Source organism: Vicia villosa, unplaced genomic scaffold (assembly GCF_029867415.1).
Source record: "Vicia villosa cultivar HV-30 ecotype Madison, WI unplaced genomic scaffold, Vvil1.0 ctg.000032F_1_1_3, whole genome shotgun sequence".
Classification (NCBI taxonomy): Eukaryota; Viridiplantae; Streptophyta; class Magnoliopsida; order Fabales; family Fabaceae; genus Vicia; species Vicia villosa.
The window spans coordinates 1,173,988-1,192,432 of record NW_026704967.1 but is presented as its reverse complement, the minus strand read 5'-3'; the positions used below and the strand labels follow the sequence as shown (position 1 = coordinate 1,192,432).

General features: G+C 32.6%; 1 protein-coding gene across 2 annotated transcripts; it reads left to right on the top strand.

The window, feature by feature from the left end:
- The first annotated feature begins 2,827 nt into the window (after positions 1-2,827).
- On the top strand, positions 2,828-12,281 carry LOC131622601 (histone-lysine N-methyltransferase ATX5-like). 2 transcript variants are annotated; one of them, XM_058893646.1, is made up of 24 exons: positions 2,828-3,816; positions 4,048-4,923; positions 5,033-5,088; positions 5,184-5,406; positions 5,532-5,633; positions 5,832-5,900; positions 6,007-6,075; positions 6,180-6,271; positions 6,489-6,581; positions 6,758-6,893; positions 7,612-7,714; positions 7,813-7,912; positions 8,047-8,171; positions 8,733-8,878; positions 9,431-9,535; positions 9,870-9,934; positions 10,087-10,294; positions 10,668-10,754; positions 10,880-10,936; positions 11,019-11,108; positions 11,315-11,401; positions 11,505-11,579; positions 11,662-11,762; positions 11,846-12,281. In XM_058893646.1, the coding sequence occupies exons 2-24, from the start codon at positions 4,054-4,056 to the stop codon at positions 11,934-11,936; spliced, it is 3,150 nt and encodes a 1,049-aa protein (XP_058749629.1). In that variant the 5' UTR covers positions 2,828-3,816; positions 4,048-4,053; the 3' UTR covers positions 11,937-12,281. The 2 variants fall into 2 exon arrangements, with proteins under 2 accessions (XP_058749629.1, XP_058749628.1); XM_058893645.1 differs by having other exon boundaries at positions 3,958-4,923.
- The last annotated feature ends 6,164 nt before the right edge of the window (positions 12,282-18,445 follow it).

The window sequence follows — 18,445 nt, the reverse complement described above, 5'->3', positions numbered from 1 at the left end:
ATGCCACATCATCTAGGGTGATCGTAATCTCACAGTGGGGTAGATGAAATAAGGATGTTTTAGAATGCTATCTCTCCGCAAAGGCCGCAAGCATACCATTATGTATAGTATGGTAGCCGAGCATGCAGAGTCCCTCATGCCTGAAGCTGCCAATACCTGCTGAAACCATGGATCGTCAGGCTGCGCGAGATCTTTAATCTTCCGCCCATGATTGTAGAACCTTTGGGGATTCCTACTCTGAAATTTTTAAAAAAATTTAAACGGTTAGTAATAAGCAAGGTCAGAGCTGACGAAAATAAATAGTAATTAACAAATAAAATTTACCCATCCATCCCATATACGCCTAGCGGCATGATCGTCATACCCTATCAAAAGGGATGCGTCTATAGAACCCTCAGGGTACCAGATAGGCTCTGGCACCGACTCATCCTCGTGTCCATGCAGAGGTGGCACAGCAGATCTGCATCGCCTGTCACTGGCACAGACACATGAGTAGGAGTAGAAGTAGAAGTAGTGCCACAACGACGTCTACGGGGGGTGACATCTGTGAGGAACCCTCAACATCATCCGGTGCCTCCCTGAAGTAGTAGTAGACGGGGAAGGCCCCTCAACTGGGACAAGTGTAGAATGTCGGGCTGTAACGGGTGTATGAATTGGAACAGCAACTGAGAGCTCCTCAATTGGGACAAGTGTAAAATGCCCGGCTTTAGCGGGTGTATCCGGTGGAACAACAACTCCATCAGTCACCTGAGATATAACACGCGCTCGTTTGTGACGCACAGATGCGTGTTGCACAGTCCTCCCATGTATATCTCTATCTGCCCCGTGAGTCATAATGTATGCATAGGTAACCGTACATGAACAATGAAATACAAATAAACCAGAAATTTAAAAAAAAAAACTATTTCCGTAGATGGATCTACGGAAGCATGTTAGTTACAAAAACATTGAGTGCTCCCGTAGATGGACCTACAGAAAGCCCCAACGTCCATCTCTTCCGTAGATGGATCTACAAAAGCAACTGAAACTCAGAAACGCACCAATGGCGTCTGAGTACAGTTCCAGCCACTACAAACTCAATTTTTTATGGCTGGATCGTCCTTTTAAAACCTCAAGCAACCCTTACATTGTCTCTAAATACTATTGCTAAACCTATCAATTAATTTCTACACCTAAATAACACATTCTAATTCAATTTCAAAACTACTTTAAAATAACTAAAAATTCCAAAAACTTACCGATTAAAATATCGCTTTAAACTTGATAGATAGTTGATGTTCACAACGTAGCCGAACTTGATATCGATTTTGAGGTAGGGGAAAGTGAGTTTGGGGTTGAGAAAGTATGAGGGTCGAGAGAGTTGAGTTTGAAAATGTGAAGAATGAGGGAGAGGAAAGGTTTGGCGCAAGATATAACACCAAAACCTTTCTGTAAATGCACATGCGGAGGACTTCGGTAGGTGCATCTACGGAACAAAATAACATTTAACAAAAAAAAAGGGTGCTTCCGGAGATTCATCTACGGAAGCACGAGGGCAAAATGGACAATTCGGTGGTGCGTGAGAAGAGCATGAGGTTGGTTGAGAAATCTTCATTTTTAATAGTATATGTCATTTATGGTAAATTACCTCCAATTTTACAAGGGGTAGTCTAGGCCTCATCTATTTAATATCATGACATCTTCGATATCCATATAACAAAATCAATTGTTGGATTGAAAGCTACTATCATTTAAATCATGTTTGTAAAATTTAATATTAATCGAAAATCATTTAATTTGCTAATGATGTGCATAAAAAGTAATGTATTATAAAATTTTATCAGAAAAGTTAATTTTGATTCATATCTTTAATATATTAAACAATTTTTTATTGGTGTTGAATTTTATAGATATGATTTATATGTTAATAAGTTTCATTCCAACAATAGATTTTGTTATACGAATATGCAGTAAAATATTATCATAATATTAAGTTTGTCACTATGGTGTCAAATGACATCAAAGTGTCAAATTTAGTAATATGACACCTCCGATAACTCTTTATCGTATATCCCTATAACAAAATCTATCGTTAGATTGAAAGTTATTATCATGTAGTTCACGTCTATAAATTTTAACATCAATCGAAAATCATTTGATATGTTAAAAAGAAGAATCAAAATTAACGATTTTGTTACAATTTTGAAAGACATTCGTTTTTATGCACTTTGTTGACATATCAAATGATTTTCGATTGATCTTAAATTTTTTGACATGATCTATTTATAATATTAATCCAGCAGTGCATTTTGTTATACGAAAATACATTAAAGAGTTATCAAAGTTGTCATGACTCACCACTCGTTAGTTGGTTCAGTGGTGATTGACGCTGGACTTGGTAATACCGACTACAGTTCGATTCCCCACAACTGTAATCGAAAAAGAGCTGAACCCACTTGATGTCAGAACTGATCTCCGAACCGGACTAAATCGGTGATAATAGACTTAAAAAAAATTGTTGACCCTATTTAGTACTATATAATTTTATTTTACATTAAATAAAGAAAATTAAATATGTATATTTTTGTTACGAAGGACAAGTAGTGTAATTGAGTAGAAAATTTTGACATGACAAAATCATTGTGTACCTAATGGTCAAGTAATCCTGCGTATCCGTTCACAGTCGCTTGTGCGTTGCCAACTTGAATAAGGTTGTCAAACCCTATAGAATAGGTGGCACATTGAGATGATTCAGATGAAGAATCTTGAAGTATTATGAACCAGCTTAGTAATTTGCTCACGTCTATATCAATGGAGTTTTAAGCAAAATATGCAATTCAAGTTTTCAGCTTTGAGTAAAGTTACTCTCATATCAGATCACCGACGTCACATGGTCAACAGATCATCATCCCCTTTCATTTTGTCTTCTCGCACCTCCTCACTTTTATATGTTTTTAATTTCATTAATTATTCTCCTTTCAATAAATTAAAATTATACCAGTAGTCTTTTGTTAGTCGTATTAACTTTGCAATGCATATACTATTATAGCTTTTATTTAAATTCAATAAATACAAGTGAAATAACTCCCATATTAAAAAAAAAACACACATTGGGATTTTCAGAAATATTCAGTATTTCACTGTTTGTTTGGGACTAGTCAACTTTCACACTGTTTTCACGTCCTCTTCTTTCCAACAAAATTAAACATTCTGTTTCCAAAATGAAAATCCCCACTCCACCGGAGACCTCAAAACTTCAAAACTTATACTCCTATAGAGAAAATAAAAACATGTTTGTTTCCCAACACACATATTATGCATAACTCCAATATTCTTGGAACTTTTTTATCACCTCGTATAACTTTAACGCAAGCATGTCACAACCATAGCAATGGAGCTTACAACAACAAAAAAACACTAACATGAAAATAAACCCGGCCCACGTTGTCGAACCAGAATGCCATCATCACCAACAACTAACCAAAGCTCCCTCACGTCTTCAAAACAACAATTTACACACTATGCGCAAGTTAGCCTCACCCCACACAACCACGTAATAATAAGCATCCACACAAACTCAACTCTTTCTCTCTCTCCCGCTTCCTTCTTCCCTCTTCCTTTCTCTCACTAAAAAATTTCATACACTTTTCATAAAAATACAAAATAACTTTGCAATCTCTTAAAAAAAAAACCCGATATAAAAACAATGTTTACTACGGTTTTTTGTCTTGTAAACTTCTCTCTGTCTCTTTTCCGAAGCAGTTAGAGAGAGAGTGTTTACCCGAAGAACAGATCCCTATTTCTTCATTTCTCTGCTCATTCGATCTTCTCCTTCAGGTTTTCTGACATTCTCTTTTTTTCAATTCAACTCTTTCTTCCAACTCCTTTCTCTCTTCTCCTCCTTTTTTTTCTTCAAACTCTAACTTGTTTCTCGTTTCTTCGATTGCTCTGTTTTTTCAAAACTCAATTCGCGATTAGGGTTTATCACTTCTCAACTTCGGACTTCAATTTTCCTTTCTCCACTTTTCTAAGCTTTGATTTTAACCGACTTTTGCTTCAATTTTGAAGAGAGGAATGATTATCAAGCGGGAGTTGAAATCTCAAATGCCGCGTTTGAAACGGTGTAGACTCGGTGACTCGGTTGGAGAAGATGAAGACTGCTCTTATGCTTCTAAGAAGAGGAAGACGAGCGGTTATTATTATCCTTTGAATCTTTTAGGTGATGTTGCTGCCGGTTTGATTCCGGCGAGTTTTCACGGTTTGTTGAGTGCTGGTGTATCCGAGAGGTCGTGGTGCACTCAAGTTCCGTGCTCCCCCGGTGAGGTTGAGTCGAAGGAGGAGGTGGTTCCGGTGAAGAAAAGTCAGGTTCAGCGACCGCCGCTGGTTCGAACTTCGAGAGGGCGAGTTCAGGTTCTTCCTTCTCGTTTTAATGACTCTGTTATTGATAATTGGAAGAAAGATGGGAAAACCACCTCTCGTGATTGTGAAGTTGAAGGTGAATTTGAATGCAAGAAGGACAAGGTAGTAACCAAAACTTGCAATAACAATGTTAGGAAAGGGCGTAACAGTGGGAAAATTTGTTATAAGCAGCGCAAGTATTCGGCATTGTGTGAGGACGAAGATTTTACCGTGAGTGGGAGGCGTAAGAGTTTTGGTAGAAGGAAGGATTCAGCTTTGGATGATGATGAAGATGATTTGGGGATGGGTGGGGATGAAATAGTTGGTTTGAAGGAGAATAGTGAAGAGAAGAAAGATGGGTTATATGGGCCAGAAGATTTTTATGCCTGTGATATAGTGTGGGCCAAAGCTGGGAGGAAGGAACCTCTTTGGCCAGCTGTTGTTATTGATCCTACGAAACAAGCACCTGAGTTGGTCCTAAGGTCTTTTATAGCCGATGCTGCATGTGTCATGTTTCTTGGTAATGCTGGGAATGAAAATCAAAGGGTATGGAATGAATGATATAAGATATTTGAATATGGAATGTTTACTAATTTTACTATATAGAGCTTCTTTGCTATTTAGGAAATTTATTGTGGTTTGATTATTTGAACAGGACTATGCATGGGTGAAGCATGGCATGATCTTTCCATTTATGGATTATGTTGACAGGTGTGGAGTTGTTGGTTATTGTCTCTCTTGTTTTCATTGATTTACTTTTTGGGGGAAATTTTGTTTACTAGGCTTGATGATGGTGTTTGATTTAGGTTTCAAGAGCAGCCTGAGTTGAGTAACTATAGTCCCTCTGACTTCCAAATGGCAATAGAGGAGGCATTTTTGGCTGACCAAGGCTTTACAGAGAAGTTGATAGATGATATAAATGCAGCAGCTTGTGCTACTGTTTATGATGATAATATTCTGAAATCCTCCTTCCGGGAGATCTGTGGTTCAAACCAGTATGGAAGAGCAGGAAAGCATTTTCTGAACCAGGTAATCTGCTTCATCTTTATTTATAGTTATTATTATGTAACTACTGCTCCAAAAAGTTTTGAATGTTGTTGAAGTCTAGTCTTGTTTGATGCTTCATTAATTGGAATTTGTAATTTTATATGCAGGATTTATGTGAAGCGTGTGGATTGACACTTTCTTACAAGATGTCAAAGAAAACGAATGGTTTGACTCCTAATGGTCAACTCCTATGTAAGACATGTGCAAGGGTTAGTATATCTTGTCTTTTTCTTCTAACTACCTATATTTAAGTCTGCAATGGAAACATTATAATTGAAGTTCAGTGTCTGTTTTGAAACTCTATTTTGTAGCCTTTCAAGTCATTTATTCTTAGCAGTTAAGAAAAAATTGTATTTGTTTTGAAAATTGCATATCTTGTAGTCTCTGAAGTCATTTAGTTTTGGCAGTTAACGAAATCAAAACATTACTGTGGCATATGCAAGAAAGTTTGGAATCATTCGGATAGTGGAAGCTGGGTGAGTTAGCTAAATTCCATTAACTAATTAAGGCTATTTTTTTCTGCTAAATTTTGCATTGTAGTATTAATTTGTTTGACCTTTTGATGTGTTCCCTTGGAATCAGGTGCGCTGTGATGGATGTAAAGTGTGGGTGCATGCCGAATGTGACCAGATTTCTAGAAACCATTTCAAGGTTTATCCATTACTTAATATCACAGTTTTGTAGCTTCTCTTTATTAAAAGTTCATAAAGTGACATTTGGCGTTTTATTGATTTGAATATTTGGTTTCTTTGAAGGATCTTGAAAGCACCGATTATTACTGCCCCACATGTAGAGGCAAGTTTGACTTTGAGTTATCTGATTCAGAAAAATCGAAGACAAAAGTCAGGCGAGTCTATTATATTTCTTTCTCGGTCTTCCCTAACCCTGGTTCTGCAACTTATGCTTATGATTTCATGTCAAATTCTTGTGATGTTCATCCTCTCTGTTAGGATTCAACTTCATGCAAAATTTAAAATATTTAGTTAGGTGTTACCTAAAAAGATGTCATTTTTCATGTACATATAATTTGTATGTTTCTAACAATGTTGGAGGCTTTTGTGCAGATCAAACCGAAACAATGGGCAGCTTGTGCCTTCAAATAAGGTGACTGTTCTCTGCAATGGTGTGCAAGGCATATATTTTCCAAGCCTACACTTGTAAGTACAAACTTCTTCAAAAGGCTTGTAATACATACATAATTTCCTAATGTGGCTTATCATGTAAATTACTTTCTCAGATGTCCCTGCCCAACAACCACTGTTTTTAATTACTTATGTATTGGGAATTGATCTCTTTAAATTTTTATTGTGGGCTGATACATATTCTTCTTCAGAGTTGTGTGCAAGTGTGGTTTTTGTGGGACAGAAAAGCAAGCTCTTAGCGAATGGGAACGGCACACCGGTTCCAAATTAAGAAATTGGAAAACAAGTATTACTGTGAAAGACTCTAGGCTACCTTTGGAACAATGGGTTTGTCTAGCTCTTATATAATTTCGATGCATAGTATTTCCCATCTATTTTGTGTTGAAAATACACTAATATGTTGATTATTTTATTTTATTAAAATTGTTCAAGAACCAAAGTCTTTAGAATTGTACTATTAATCAATTGTACCAAATAAAAGAGGAATTGTATTATTCAGTATGCATTTAATGTGCTTATGGGCCTACTACTCTGGTCTCATTTATAAGTGAAAAATACTTATTTTCACACTTTTTAAAGATGGTAGTCAAGAAAATTTAATTTTTTATTTATTTATGTAAAGGAAAAAAATTTACTAACCTGCCCCTATTTATAATGGTCAGTCTTTTCACAATATTAATCACTTAATTTAAGGTTGTATTTTGAATAATAATAACTTTAATTATGGATAAATTAGTCAACATTTGCTTATATTATTTGAGTCCAACAAATTTAGATCTTTGTTTGCTTATAATTGAGTCTGGAAGGAGTATAAGTGGAATACTGTATTCTGCATATTATTTTAATTATAATTACTAATAAAAAATTCTCCATCTTTAAAAAATTTCTCCATCTTAAGTATTAGACCTTAGATTTCATTTTGGTTTTTTCCCATCAGTATCAATATATATTTTTTAATTTTGTATTCTTCAGTAACAAAATGCTAATGATACTGACCTTTTCAAACTCAATAATGTTACTGATATGGTGCTTTTTGAATACTCAGATGCTGCAGGTTGCCGAAGTTCATGCTAATGCTCTAGTTTCTGTCAAACCTAAAAAACCTTCTTTAAAAGAAAGGAAGCAGAAGTTGCTTACCTTCTTGAAAGGTACCCTTTCCCCCTTCCTTTTTTACAACATTGCTATATGCTATATTTGCCACATGTTGTCATAATGATAGTGTTACTACAATTTTTTTCTCTGACAGAGAGGTATGAACCTGTTTATGCTAAGTGGACTACAGAGCGTTGTGCTGTTTGCAGATGGGTTGAAGACTGGGACTACAATAAAATCATCATATGCAACAGGTAGTACAGCATCTCCATCATTTCTAGATAACACCATCCATTTTTTCTTCATATGCTAGCTTGAGCTATGAAGCACTAATATGTATGATGAATTTCATTTCAATAAATACAAAAATGCATTGCATATTTTGTAGATGTCAAATAGCTGTTCACCAAGAATGCTATGGAGTATTAAATGTTAAAGACTTTACATCTTGGGTCTGTAAGACCTGCGAGACACCTAAAATCAAGCGGGAGTGTTGTCTTTGTCCTGTAAAAGGTTTGTCTTACACAATATTTTAAACACATGGTATATAGTGTCATCATCTTTTTATTTGTTTGGATTGATATAGACTCACCTTTTCTTTGTGAAATCTATTTTTTAAAACTGTCTTGTCTGAATTCTTTAAATCTTGTACAATTGTTATTTAAAAAGGTTTTCTTTAAATAAATAATACTGTAGTGATTATTTTATAGAAAATTTCATGTAAAGCAAAAGTTTTTTTAATCATGAAAATAACTCTTAATTCTTTCATCTACTATTCTCATCAAAATTAAAAAATATATTTTCATTATAGTCAGAAGATTTCTGAAATTTTTTCAGGTTCCAATAATTTCCAAAACCTGAAACAAGCAAATAGAAACTCAAAAAATGATTATTATTTTACAAAGTGTTTTTTTCATAAAATAATCTTAAACAAACAGGCTCTAAATCAGTTTTCAATTCTTGGATGAGAACTTTTTGCCCCTTTTTTTACAATGAAATTATTTTGATCTTCTATAAGTGTAATCTTTCTTGCATTGCTGTCCACCTTTTTTAAAAATATTTTTGAACTCCCAGGTGGTGCTCTAAAGCCAACAGATATTGACACATTATGGGTTCATGTCACCTGTGCTTGGTTTCGACCTGAAGTCTCGTTTGCTAGTGATGAGAAAATGGAACCTGCTTTGGGCATTCTAAGTATTCCATCAAATTCTTTTGTGAAGGTAAGCTATTGATTACTCCCTCCGTTCCTTTATAATTGTCACTTTTGTGAAAAAAATTTGTTTCTTTTTAAGTGTCACATTTCAAAGTTCAAGAAAGTATTTTAGTTGTTTTGTCAAAATTACCCCTAATCATTATGATAGAGAGAGAAAAAGTTAAATAAAGTATTAAAAAGTTTGGGGTATTATTGGAAAAAGAATAATCATTACTTAAAAAGTAATAATAATCATTGGTTGTCTTGGTATATGGAAAAACTTAAAAAGTGACAATTATAAAGGAACGGAGGGAGTAATAAAATTTCCTCCTGGAAAGCAGTGTTGGTCAACAGTGGAAGTGATTTCATTCTTTGCATATTTCTTCGCTGTTAGAATTGTTCATTCACACTACATATCATAAAGATGAAAAGTATCTATCAGATTTTATTATTCTGTCTGTTGAGTGTGGGATACAAAAAATGAGCTAGACTCCTGATTTTCTTAACATCTTAATCATTTAAACGTCTCTTGATTCAATCTAATAAATGCAATCTAAGGTCTGCCCTATTTGAATTTCAGATTTGTGTTATTTGCAAGCAAATTCATGGTTCCTGCACACAGTGCTGCAAATGCTCCACTTATTTCCATGCCATGTGTGCATCAAGGGCTGGTTACCGAATGGAAGTAAGGTTTCTATTGAATTAAATTGGCTTGCTCGGTATCTTCTAAGTTGTCTTTATTACCAAAGTTTAATGATGATTTTCAATTTATTTCCGTATTTTTAAGCATTGTTTTCAATAACAATCCAGTTTGATTGCTGATTATGAATACTCACTGGTCACCATCATTACACTCATTCCCCACTGGGGCTTAAAGAAAATTGGAAAAAACACCATTTTCATCCTATAAAAAATTAACAACTCCGCCAGGGGAATGAGACTTGGTTGTTGTGTTATTGAACGTTTCATCTTTGCCAAGTCGCCAATATTTAATTAAAATTTCTCCTTTCTAAATGCAGTTGCATTGTTCGAAGAAAAATGGGAAGACAATAACAAAAATGGTTTCATATTGTGCTTACCACAGGTATGGAATCAACAATTATAAAAAAAAAAAATGAGAGATGACTTTTCATCCTTTGTCCGTTTCTATCATTGCCTAAGTTTATATGCAAGTCACTTTAAGCTCAATCTTATGATCAGCCTTTCATCTTTAGTAATATCTGTTATTTCTTGCAGAGCTCCAAATCCTGACAATGTTTTGATTTTGCAAACCCCTCTTGGGGTCATTTCAACCAAAAGCCTTCTTCAAAAGAAAAAAATTGGATCAAGGTTAATCTCATCTAACAGAATAAAGCAAGAAGAGACTCCTATTGATATCACTGAGCATGACCCCTTCTCTGCTGCTCGGTGTCGTATCTTTAAAAGAACAAATCATACCAGAAAGGTACATTAGAGAAAAATTCTCATGGTGGTGAATGTTTGTAAAATAAAACATAAATAATGCAGCATTGATTGTATTTGTAAAAGAGATATTAAGCGTGTGTTTGTTACACCTTTTTTCATAAAAATTAGCATTTGTTTTTCTTAAAGATCTCTAAATTATTCAATGTCTTTTTTATTTTATAGTGGGTAAGAAACAAACCTGATGTATTTTGCTAACTGGTAATGCTACCTCACCATGTGTCTGCTGCTACTTGCACTGGTTCCTTTGTTTCTGTGTTCATCTTGTAGCTAGTTATTCATTGGTTCCTCTAAATTTTCTTCATTTCTTTTTAAACGTTCTACTTTCTCACACTTTTATTTCTTCTACTTCTTAGAGAGCTTCTGGTGAAGCAGTTTTTCATCAAGCGAGGGGTCACTGCCACCACCCTTTGGATGCGATACAGAGTTTAAATGCATACCGAGTAAACATTTTATCTTCTTGAAATTATATCAGACATTACTAATTCTTTTAGATTGATTTTAAGATTTAAACTGCCCTCTCTTTTATTTTCCTCCTCACTTTTTCATACCATTTACCCTCAAACAGACAGTGAAGGAGCCTCCATCTTTCTCTTCTTTCAGAGAACGACTTTACCACTTACAGGTGCTTCTTTTTCTTGGTTACATTATTTGTTTTGGTGGTTTATTTTTTCTGACATTTTGTCGGTACACTGGTATGATTTCAGAGTACCGAAAATGAACGGGTTTGCTTTGGTAGATCTGGCATACATGGATGGGGCCTCTTTGCACGTAGAAATATTCAAGAAGGAGAAATGGTATGGATTTCATGCACAAATACCTTTAACATTACAAAGTCACACGACATGCAACTGTGTGTTGAATTGTTGATCAATCATATCCAGCGTAACATAGATGACTCATGAAATCGATGTTCTCTATCCGTTGTATTTCTAGATTTCCCAGTGAATCATATCACCACATTTTTATACAACAATAATGAGCTTGATTTAATTCTGAGCAGGTTCTTGAATATCGCGGGGAACAAGTGAGACGCAGCATTGCTGATTTGAGGGAGGCACGCTATAGAGCAGAAGGGAAAGACTGCTACGTGAGTTATTTCTCTATCTTTACATATGAAAGTATCACAGTCATCTCTTTAGTCATAATCACATGTTATCATACTAAAATGCTTCACCCTCTTATTTTTGCAGCTGTTTAAGATAAGCGAAGAAGTGGTGGTAGATGCCACTGATAAAGGGAATATAGCACGACTAATCAACCATTCTGTGAGTCAACCTAAAACTCGAATATATTTTTATAAACCCGCAAAACTATGTAGCAGTCTTGCTAATTGTTTGGTTCATGTAGTGCATGCCAAATTGCTATGCAAGGATCATGAGTGTGGGAGATGACGAGAGCCGGATTGTACTCATTGCTAAAACCAACGTATCTTTTGGTGACGAGTTAACGTATACACATCATTCTCTCTGTGCTTGTGATTGTGCGCAGTTTCATTTCGATAATGTAATTGATGTTATTTTGTTATGTGCAGTTATGACTACTTATTTGATCCTGACGAGCCAGATGAATTTAAAGTCCCCTGCATGTGTAAAGCTTCGAGTTGCAGGAAATTCATGAATTAGGAAAAGATTATACAAAATGAAATGAAGATGATAGGACAACAAATATTGTATCTTCTCCTTGAGGAGCAAGCACTAACCCACCCCTTCTACAGGGAGAATCTCACAGTTACACCAAAGCTGTAGTTTTTATCAAACCAAAACTAGGGACAGAAAGAAAAAAAAAAAAAAAAAAAAGAGCATATATTTTGTGTGTTTTTATTTTCCCTTTGGATTTCCTTTGGACATTCATTGAGGTCTAATAAAAGTTATTAAGATTTAGCAGCATTTGGCTCTTGGCATCTCTGTAAATGTATCAGCCAGATATTAGTTTTATTTACCTAAATTTAATGTTAACCAATTTCTTCCCCTAATGTATAGTTTGAGATGCTCTTATCATGTTAAACAATTTACATGTCTTGGAAAATTCTTATAAAAGAATTTGACTGAAAGCTGAGTATACGTAATAAATTTAATGACCTCAAAACAATTTTTTAATAAATATGTACAAAAGCTAGTGTCCCATAAAATATCTTGATAAGATTTTCTACATAGGTTCATATGCGGTACAAAATAGTTTGTTTTTTGATGTTAAAACAAACAAAAAAACGAGAGATTCATTTTTGTGCATTTTCATAAAAAATTAAATCAACAATCAAATCATGAATCATTTTATGAAATAAGATTTGTACAGTTTTATGATCTTGTGATTATAATTAATTGCTAACTAAGATCGGCCTTGTATTGTATGACGCACACCATTTTTTTTTTTAATTTTGTGATAAAAACAACAACGTTTTATTTGTGTAGCATACAACTTAAAATAGTTAATCTATGATAAATTCGGCTGAAAATGAATAGTGTATGCGAGACGGCACCATGTAAAAACAATTCGGCTGAAAATGAAATAAAACAATATCTTTATTTTGTCAAAGCTTTAATTCGACTCAATCAACCATATCGCATAATCCTAAAATTTCATCATTACTTGAGGAGATCGAGCAAATATTTGTTTGTAAAAAATGAATTCTAAATTAATATTTTAAGAACTAAAAATGAATTCTAAATACTAATATTTTAAGAACTAAAAATGAATTCTACAAGGGTATTTTACCTGCTTGGTTTGGGTGGCTGCCATAGCCCATAATCGTCCATCTTCCCTTTCCAAGCTCATGTCATGTTTTTTGAGGTAGTCATGGATGAGATCTATTACACTTTGCTCAAACAATTTAATTTCTGTCTATTTGAATTCCCCTGTTCCCTATCCTTTTCCTTAGTTTCCCATAGGTGATATATATATATATATATATATATATATATATATATATATATATATATATATATATATATATATATATATATATATATATATATATATATATATATATATATATATATATATATATATATATATATATATATATATATATATATATATATATATATATATATATATATATATATATATAGGGCCGGCCCAACACATCTTGAGGCCTAAGGCGAAATTTAATAGTAAATATTTTTAATATAGTAAAAAAATTTAAAAATTTAATATAATTTAGATGTTTTAAGGTGTAAAATACTAAATTATTATAATTAATTTTATTTAATATTTTATTTTAATTAATAATACAATTAACTCATTTAAACACTCTTCTCATTGTTTAATAAAACATAATTGAAAAACAATTTCACGATTATAAAAGAAAATATTTAAATATAAAGTTTAAAAAAAATTATTATCTATACGTGTAATTTTTAAAATAATAAATTGAAAAATATACATCGTAGATGTTTGTTATTATTATATCTTTCAGATAGATGTTGTTATTATTTAATTAATATATAATATAATTTAAAAAGTTATTTTTTAAAAAAAATCAATTAAATAGAATTACATAAATATGGAATAAAAATGTGAGGCCCTACCCCTAGGGCCGGCCATATATATATATATATATATATATATATATATATATATATATATATATATATATATATATATGAATGAGTGGGGTTATTCTTACTCCAGGAGTAAGAGTAAGTTATTAACACTTACTTCAAATCAGAACCATTGATTCTTCTCAATCTAATGGTTAAAAGTTACAAGTAATAGTTTTCTCTCTCCACATTTAATTACTTAATATTTTTAACCTTTAGATTGAGAAGAATTAGGGGTGTTCAAAACCAAACCAACTCAATAGAAAACCGCAAACCAAACCAAACTAAACCGAAACCGCAAAAAACCGCATTTGGTTCGGATTAGTTTGGGTCATCTTTTAACAAAACCGCACGGTTTGGTTCGGTTTGCTGTTTGTATTTTGTAAACCGAATCAAATCGCATTTTGTTACAACCTAAATTTTACTTAACTCACATCCAACCCAAACTTAAACCTATTATACCTTAGCCTTATGATTACCAACAATTTTCTCATCCTTACACATATAATTTCAGTCCCGATCTTCTCAAATCTCTAATAACATTATCGCACCTTCTTTGCCACATACATCTTCCTTCTTCTTCTATAATCTCTACTCTCTTATATTCTTTTTTTTCACCTTCTATTTTTATGTAAATGTTCCGTATTTCAGTTTCGCTTTTATCGCACATTTTCTTCTCTAATCTCTCAACACTTTTTTTTCTTTTTCACCTTCACTAATCTCTTGTCTCTTATATTATTTTGTTTCATTATAATAATTTTTATATTATTTTATGTTATTATTTTATATTTAATATTTCACTTTTGCCTAATATAATTTTTATATATTAAATGGAAAATTGTTGTCAAAATATGCCGAGTTTTGTTGTTATTTGATAATGTATGAATGTCTAAATACAAAATTATGTTGTCATCTATATGTGTATTATGGCTCAATAAAATATTTGTAAAAAACTGAACCAACCGAACCGAACCAAACCGCATTAGTTTGGTTTGGTTTGGTTTGGTTCGGATTTTTTTTAAAAGCCAACCGAGCCAAACCAAACCGTACAATTTTTTCTCTTGCGGTTCGGATGATTTTTTTCGTCAAAACCGCCCAAACCGCACCGCGAACACCCCTAAGAAGAATCAATGGTTCAAATTTGGAGTAAGTGTTAATAAATTACTCCTGGAGTAAGAATAACCCCTATATATATATATATATATATATATATATATATATATATATATATATATATATATATATATATATATAAAAAAGGAGGGTTATATTGACTCCAAGAGTAAGTTATAATAACTTACTCCACATCTTGACCATTAATTCTTTTCAATATAATGGTTAAAAATAATAAGTCATTAAATGTGAAAAGAGAAAATTATTCCTTATTATTTTTAATCATTAGATTGAAAAGAATTAATGGTCAAGATGTAGAGTAAGTTACTCTTGGAGTTAATATAACCCTCCTATATATATATATATATATATATATATATATATATATATATATATATATATATATATATATATATATATATATATATATATATATATATATATATATATATACTCGGTTAAGATCCAATTTGTCTAGAACAAGACGTATGATTTTCAAAAAGTGGAATAGACCAAAACTGAGCACGTTTGAAAGGCATATGTGATCAGAGTTGAATGGTCACCGAGAACTGTTAAATGACAAAATCTAAAGTATTTTTCTAACATTTGTCCTTTGAAAAAATTGTAAACTCTGTGGCTGGTAAACTCTTAACTTCCATTATAAAGTCCACCAACAAGTTCAGACTCAAATACACATAATTCTAAATTTTAAGCGTTGCACTCACAACGTCTACTAACTTGATCGGTAGAGTGTTTGCAAAAACACCCCACCACCACCGAAAACAAATATACAACAATTGTCGTCAAGGTGTTCTTTATTATTACCATCATCACTTTTTGTTCTAGATCTATTCAAATCATTTGGGTCGTATGTGGAAAACGTCCTCAACGTTTCCACCTTCTCTCTAATATGATATTCAACCTAAAACAAATATAAGTTGCAGCCACAATGGCTAAAAATCTCGATCACGACATACTTTTGTCACGAAGTTTGAGTAGGGGCGTATATGGATTGACTTGGATCTGGTTTGGCCTAACTTGTTATCCAACCCGTACAAATTTTAATGGGTTAGGTTTGTCCTCCAACCCGCAATTTCATTATCAAAACTGACCCGAACCAACTCAATCAGTTACGAGTTGGATTAGATTGGTTTGAATTCGCAGGTTAAATATAAAATAAAAAATAAGTTTCTGATAATTGTTTTCTAATTCTAAAAAAATATGTGACATAATTCAATACAATTGTGCAATTTTTAAAAATTTAGATTGGATGAGACACATCATATAATGTCAAATAAAATTTAATGATATGTCATAACATTTAATAATAGTATCAAATTTCACAAAACATATCATTTCTATAAAATCCATAAGTTAGGAATGATACATTGAAACTTTGTAGAGGGTGCAAGATGGAGTAGTTCCCCTTGGTGATAATAAGGCATGCAAGGTTCGTGGTATTGGTACGATCAGATTTAAAATGTTTGATGTTCGTGAATTTCTTATTCACAATGTGAGGTATGTTCCAGAACTCAAGCGAATTTTATTTATCTATAAGTATGTTTGATGATCTAGACTATTGTACTAGAGTTGAACATGGAGTGTTAAAGATTTCAGGTGATGAATTGATTATTGCTAAAGGGTCTAAAATATGTGGTCTATATGAAGGCTTTCATGACAAGGAAGAATTGTGGTATTTGAGTTTAAGGCGTTATAAATGCCTTGAGAAAGTTTCAGAGAAGTATAATCAGAAATCAAGGGAAAAATACATATTACCACATAGTTGTTATTGAGTTTTTGGGGAAGGGCTGAGGTTTAGACAACTTACTTGATTGGTAGAGAATTTCTTCAGAGAGAGAATAGCGAAAACCAAGGGAGAAACCTGTCAAAAACTATAACGGAGAAAACATAGTTTGAGGTGGAGTTTCCTACTATGGATGCTAGCACTAGTGAAGAAACGGTTGCAAAGTTCTCTGATTATCATTTGACTCATGATAAGGTAAGAAAGTTTATTTTAGCATCTTAAATGAACGATTATGCTAGCGTTGGATATTATGTTTTGAATGTGGTTGAAGGACTTCAAAATACAAAAAGAAAAACCTTCAGGAATGCATTTGAAAACAAGTGGAGTCAAGGGTGGTTGATAAATCATACTTGTGGGCTTGTTAAATTACCTAGGAAGAAAAGGGTAATTGGAAACAAGTGGATGCAATTGGCGAGATCAAGATTCAAGAGTTGTTTGAATTTAATCAAGATTATTGATTAGAGTTTCAACCTAGTAGAGAGCATCAAAGTTATTAATGGTTAAATTGACATCAACGCGGTTTAAATTCAAGGTGGGGATTTTTTAAGTATGCCTTAAAATCTTTGTTGATAAAGAAAAATAAAATATGTTCCAAAATTACCAAAAAATCAAAAAGCCGGAAAATAATCTGGTCCGAACGATTTACGGGTATTGGGTTCGGTCGGTTCAGTTTATTAATCCATTTATTAATGTTAGAATATTTTATATTAATTTAGAGATCTTATAAATTAATATAAAAAGATATTATAAGATATTTATAATATTTAAAAAGATATTATAAGATATATATTTATAATATTCTAAAAGATATTATAAGATATATATTAATAATAGACTAAGAGATATTATAAGATATTTATAATATTTGAGAGATATTATAAGATTATAATAATATATTTTATTCTAACACTTAAGAATATATGTTTTAGAATTTGTTATGGATTTATTGGATTTTGCCTATTATAAATATGTATCTCTATAGTGTGACAATTTTAGAGCCTTAGAGAAAAAGGGAGAAATAAGCGTTTAAGGAATTCCAAGGAAAAACTTAGAGAGGCAAAGGTTTTTGGGAATCCTTTGGAGTTATTTAAGGAGATTGAAAAATACTTTGTTCTTTGGGAACTGCGAATGCTATTTTCTCGTAATTCATCTGTAATCTCTTGTAACAACTTTCTGAGTATAGTGAATTGGAGAGTTGCTCTCTCCCCCGGAGTAGATCATTTGATCAAATTTGGTAAACAAACTTTCATCTTTTTCTCGCCTTATTTTGTTATATTATTGTAGACCATTTATTTTGGTTGCTTTTATTCTTTGCCTCACAAATTGATATTGAATTTTGTCGTAATTCACAATAAGATTCACAACACATTTGTAATCATCAATGGAGTGTTTCAAAATCTCAATGCACAAATGACAAAACTAAATGAGAAAATTGATGAACTTCAAGTGATTTGAATAATATGAAATTTTTAACCTAGAGTGAATGATATTTCTTAATCAATATGTTTAAATTAAATAAGATTTGGCTTTTGTGGGCCATGACCACATAATTGGAGTTGCCTCAATGTTTACTTGCATGATGTTCTGAAGGAGCTGAAAGTAGATTTAGACAGGGCAAGAAAAGGAAATTCCCCTACAAAGAGTTCTGGTGGAAAAAGAAAATGAAGCTTAACTC

Coding starts and splice junctions, on each gene's coding strand:
- LOC131622601 (XM_058893646.1), top strand. CDS start 4,054: ATGATTATCAAGCGGGAGTTGAAATCTCAAATGCCGCGTTTGAAACGG. Junction 8,172..8,732: donor TTGTCTTTGTCCTGTAAAAG/GTTTGTCTTACA, acceptor TTGAACTCCCAG/GTGGTGCTCTAAAGCCAACA. Junction 10,755..10,879: donor AGAGTTTAAATGCATACCGA/GTAAACATTTTA, acceptor ACCCTCAAACAG/ACAGTGAAGGAGCCTCCATC.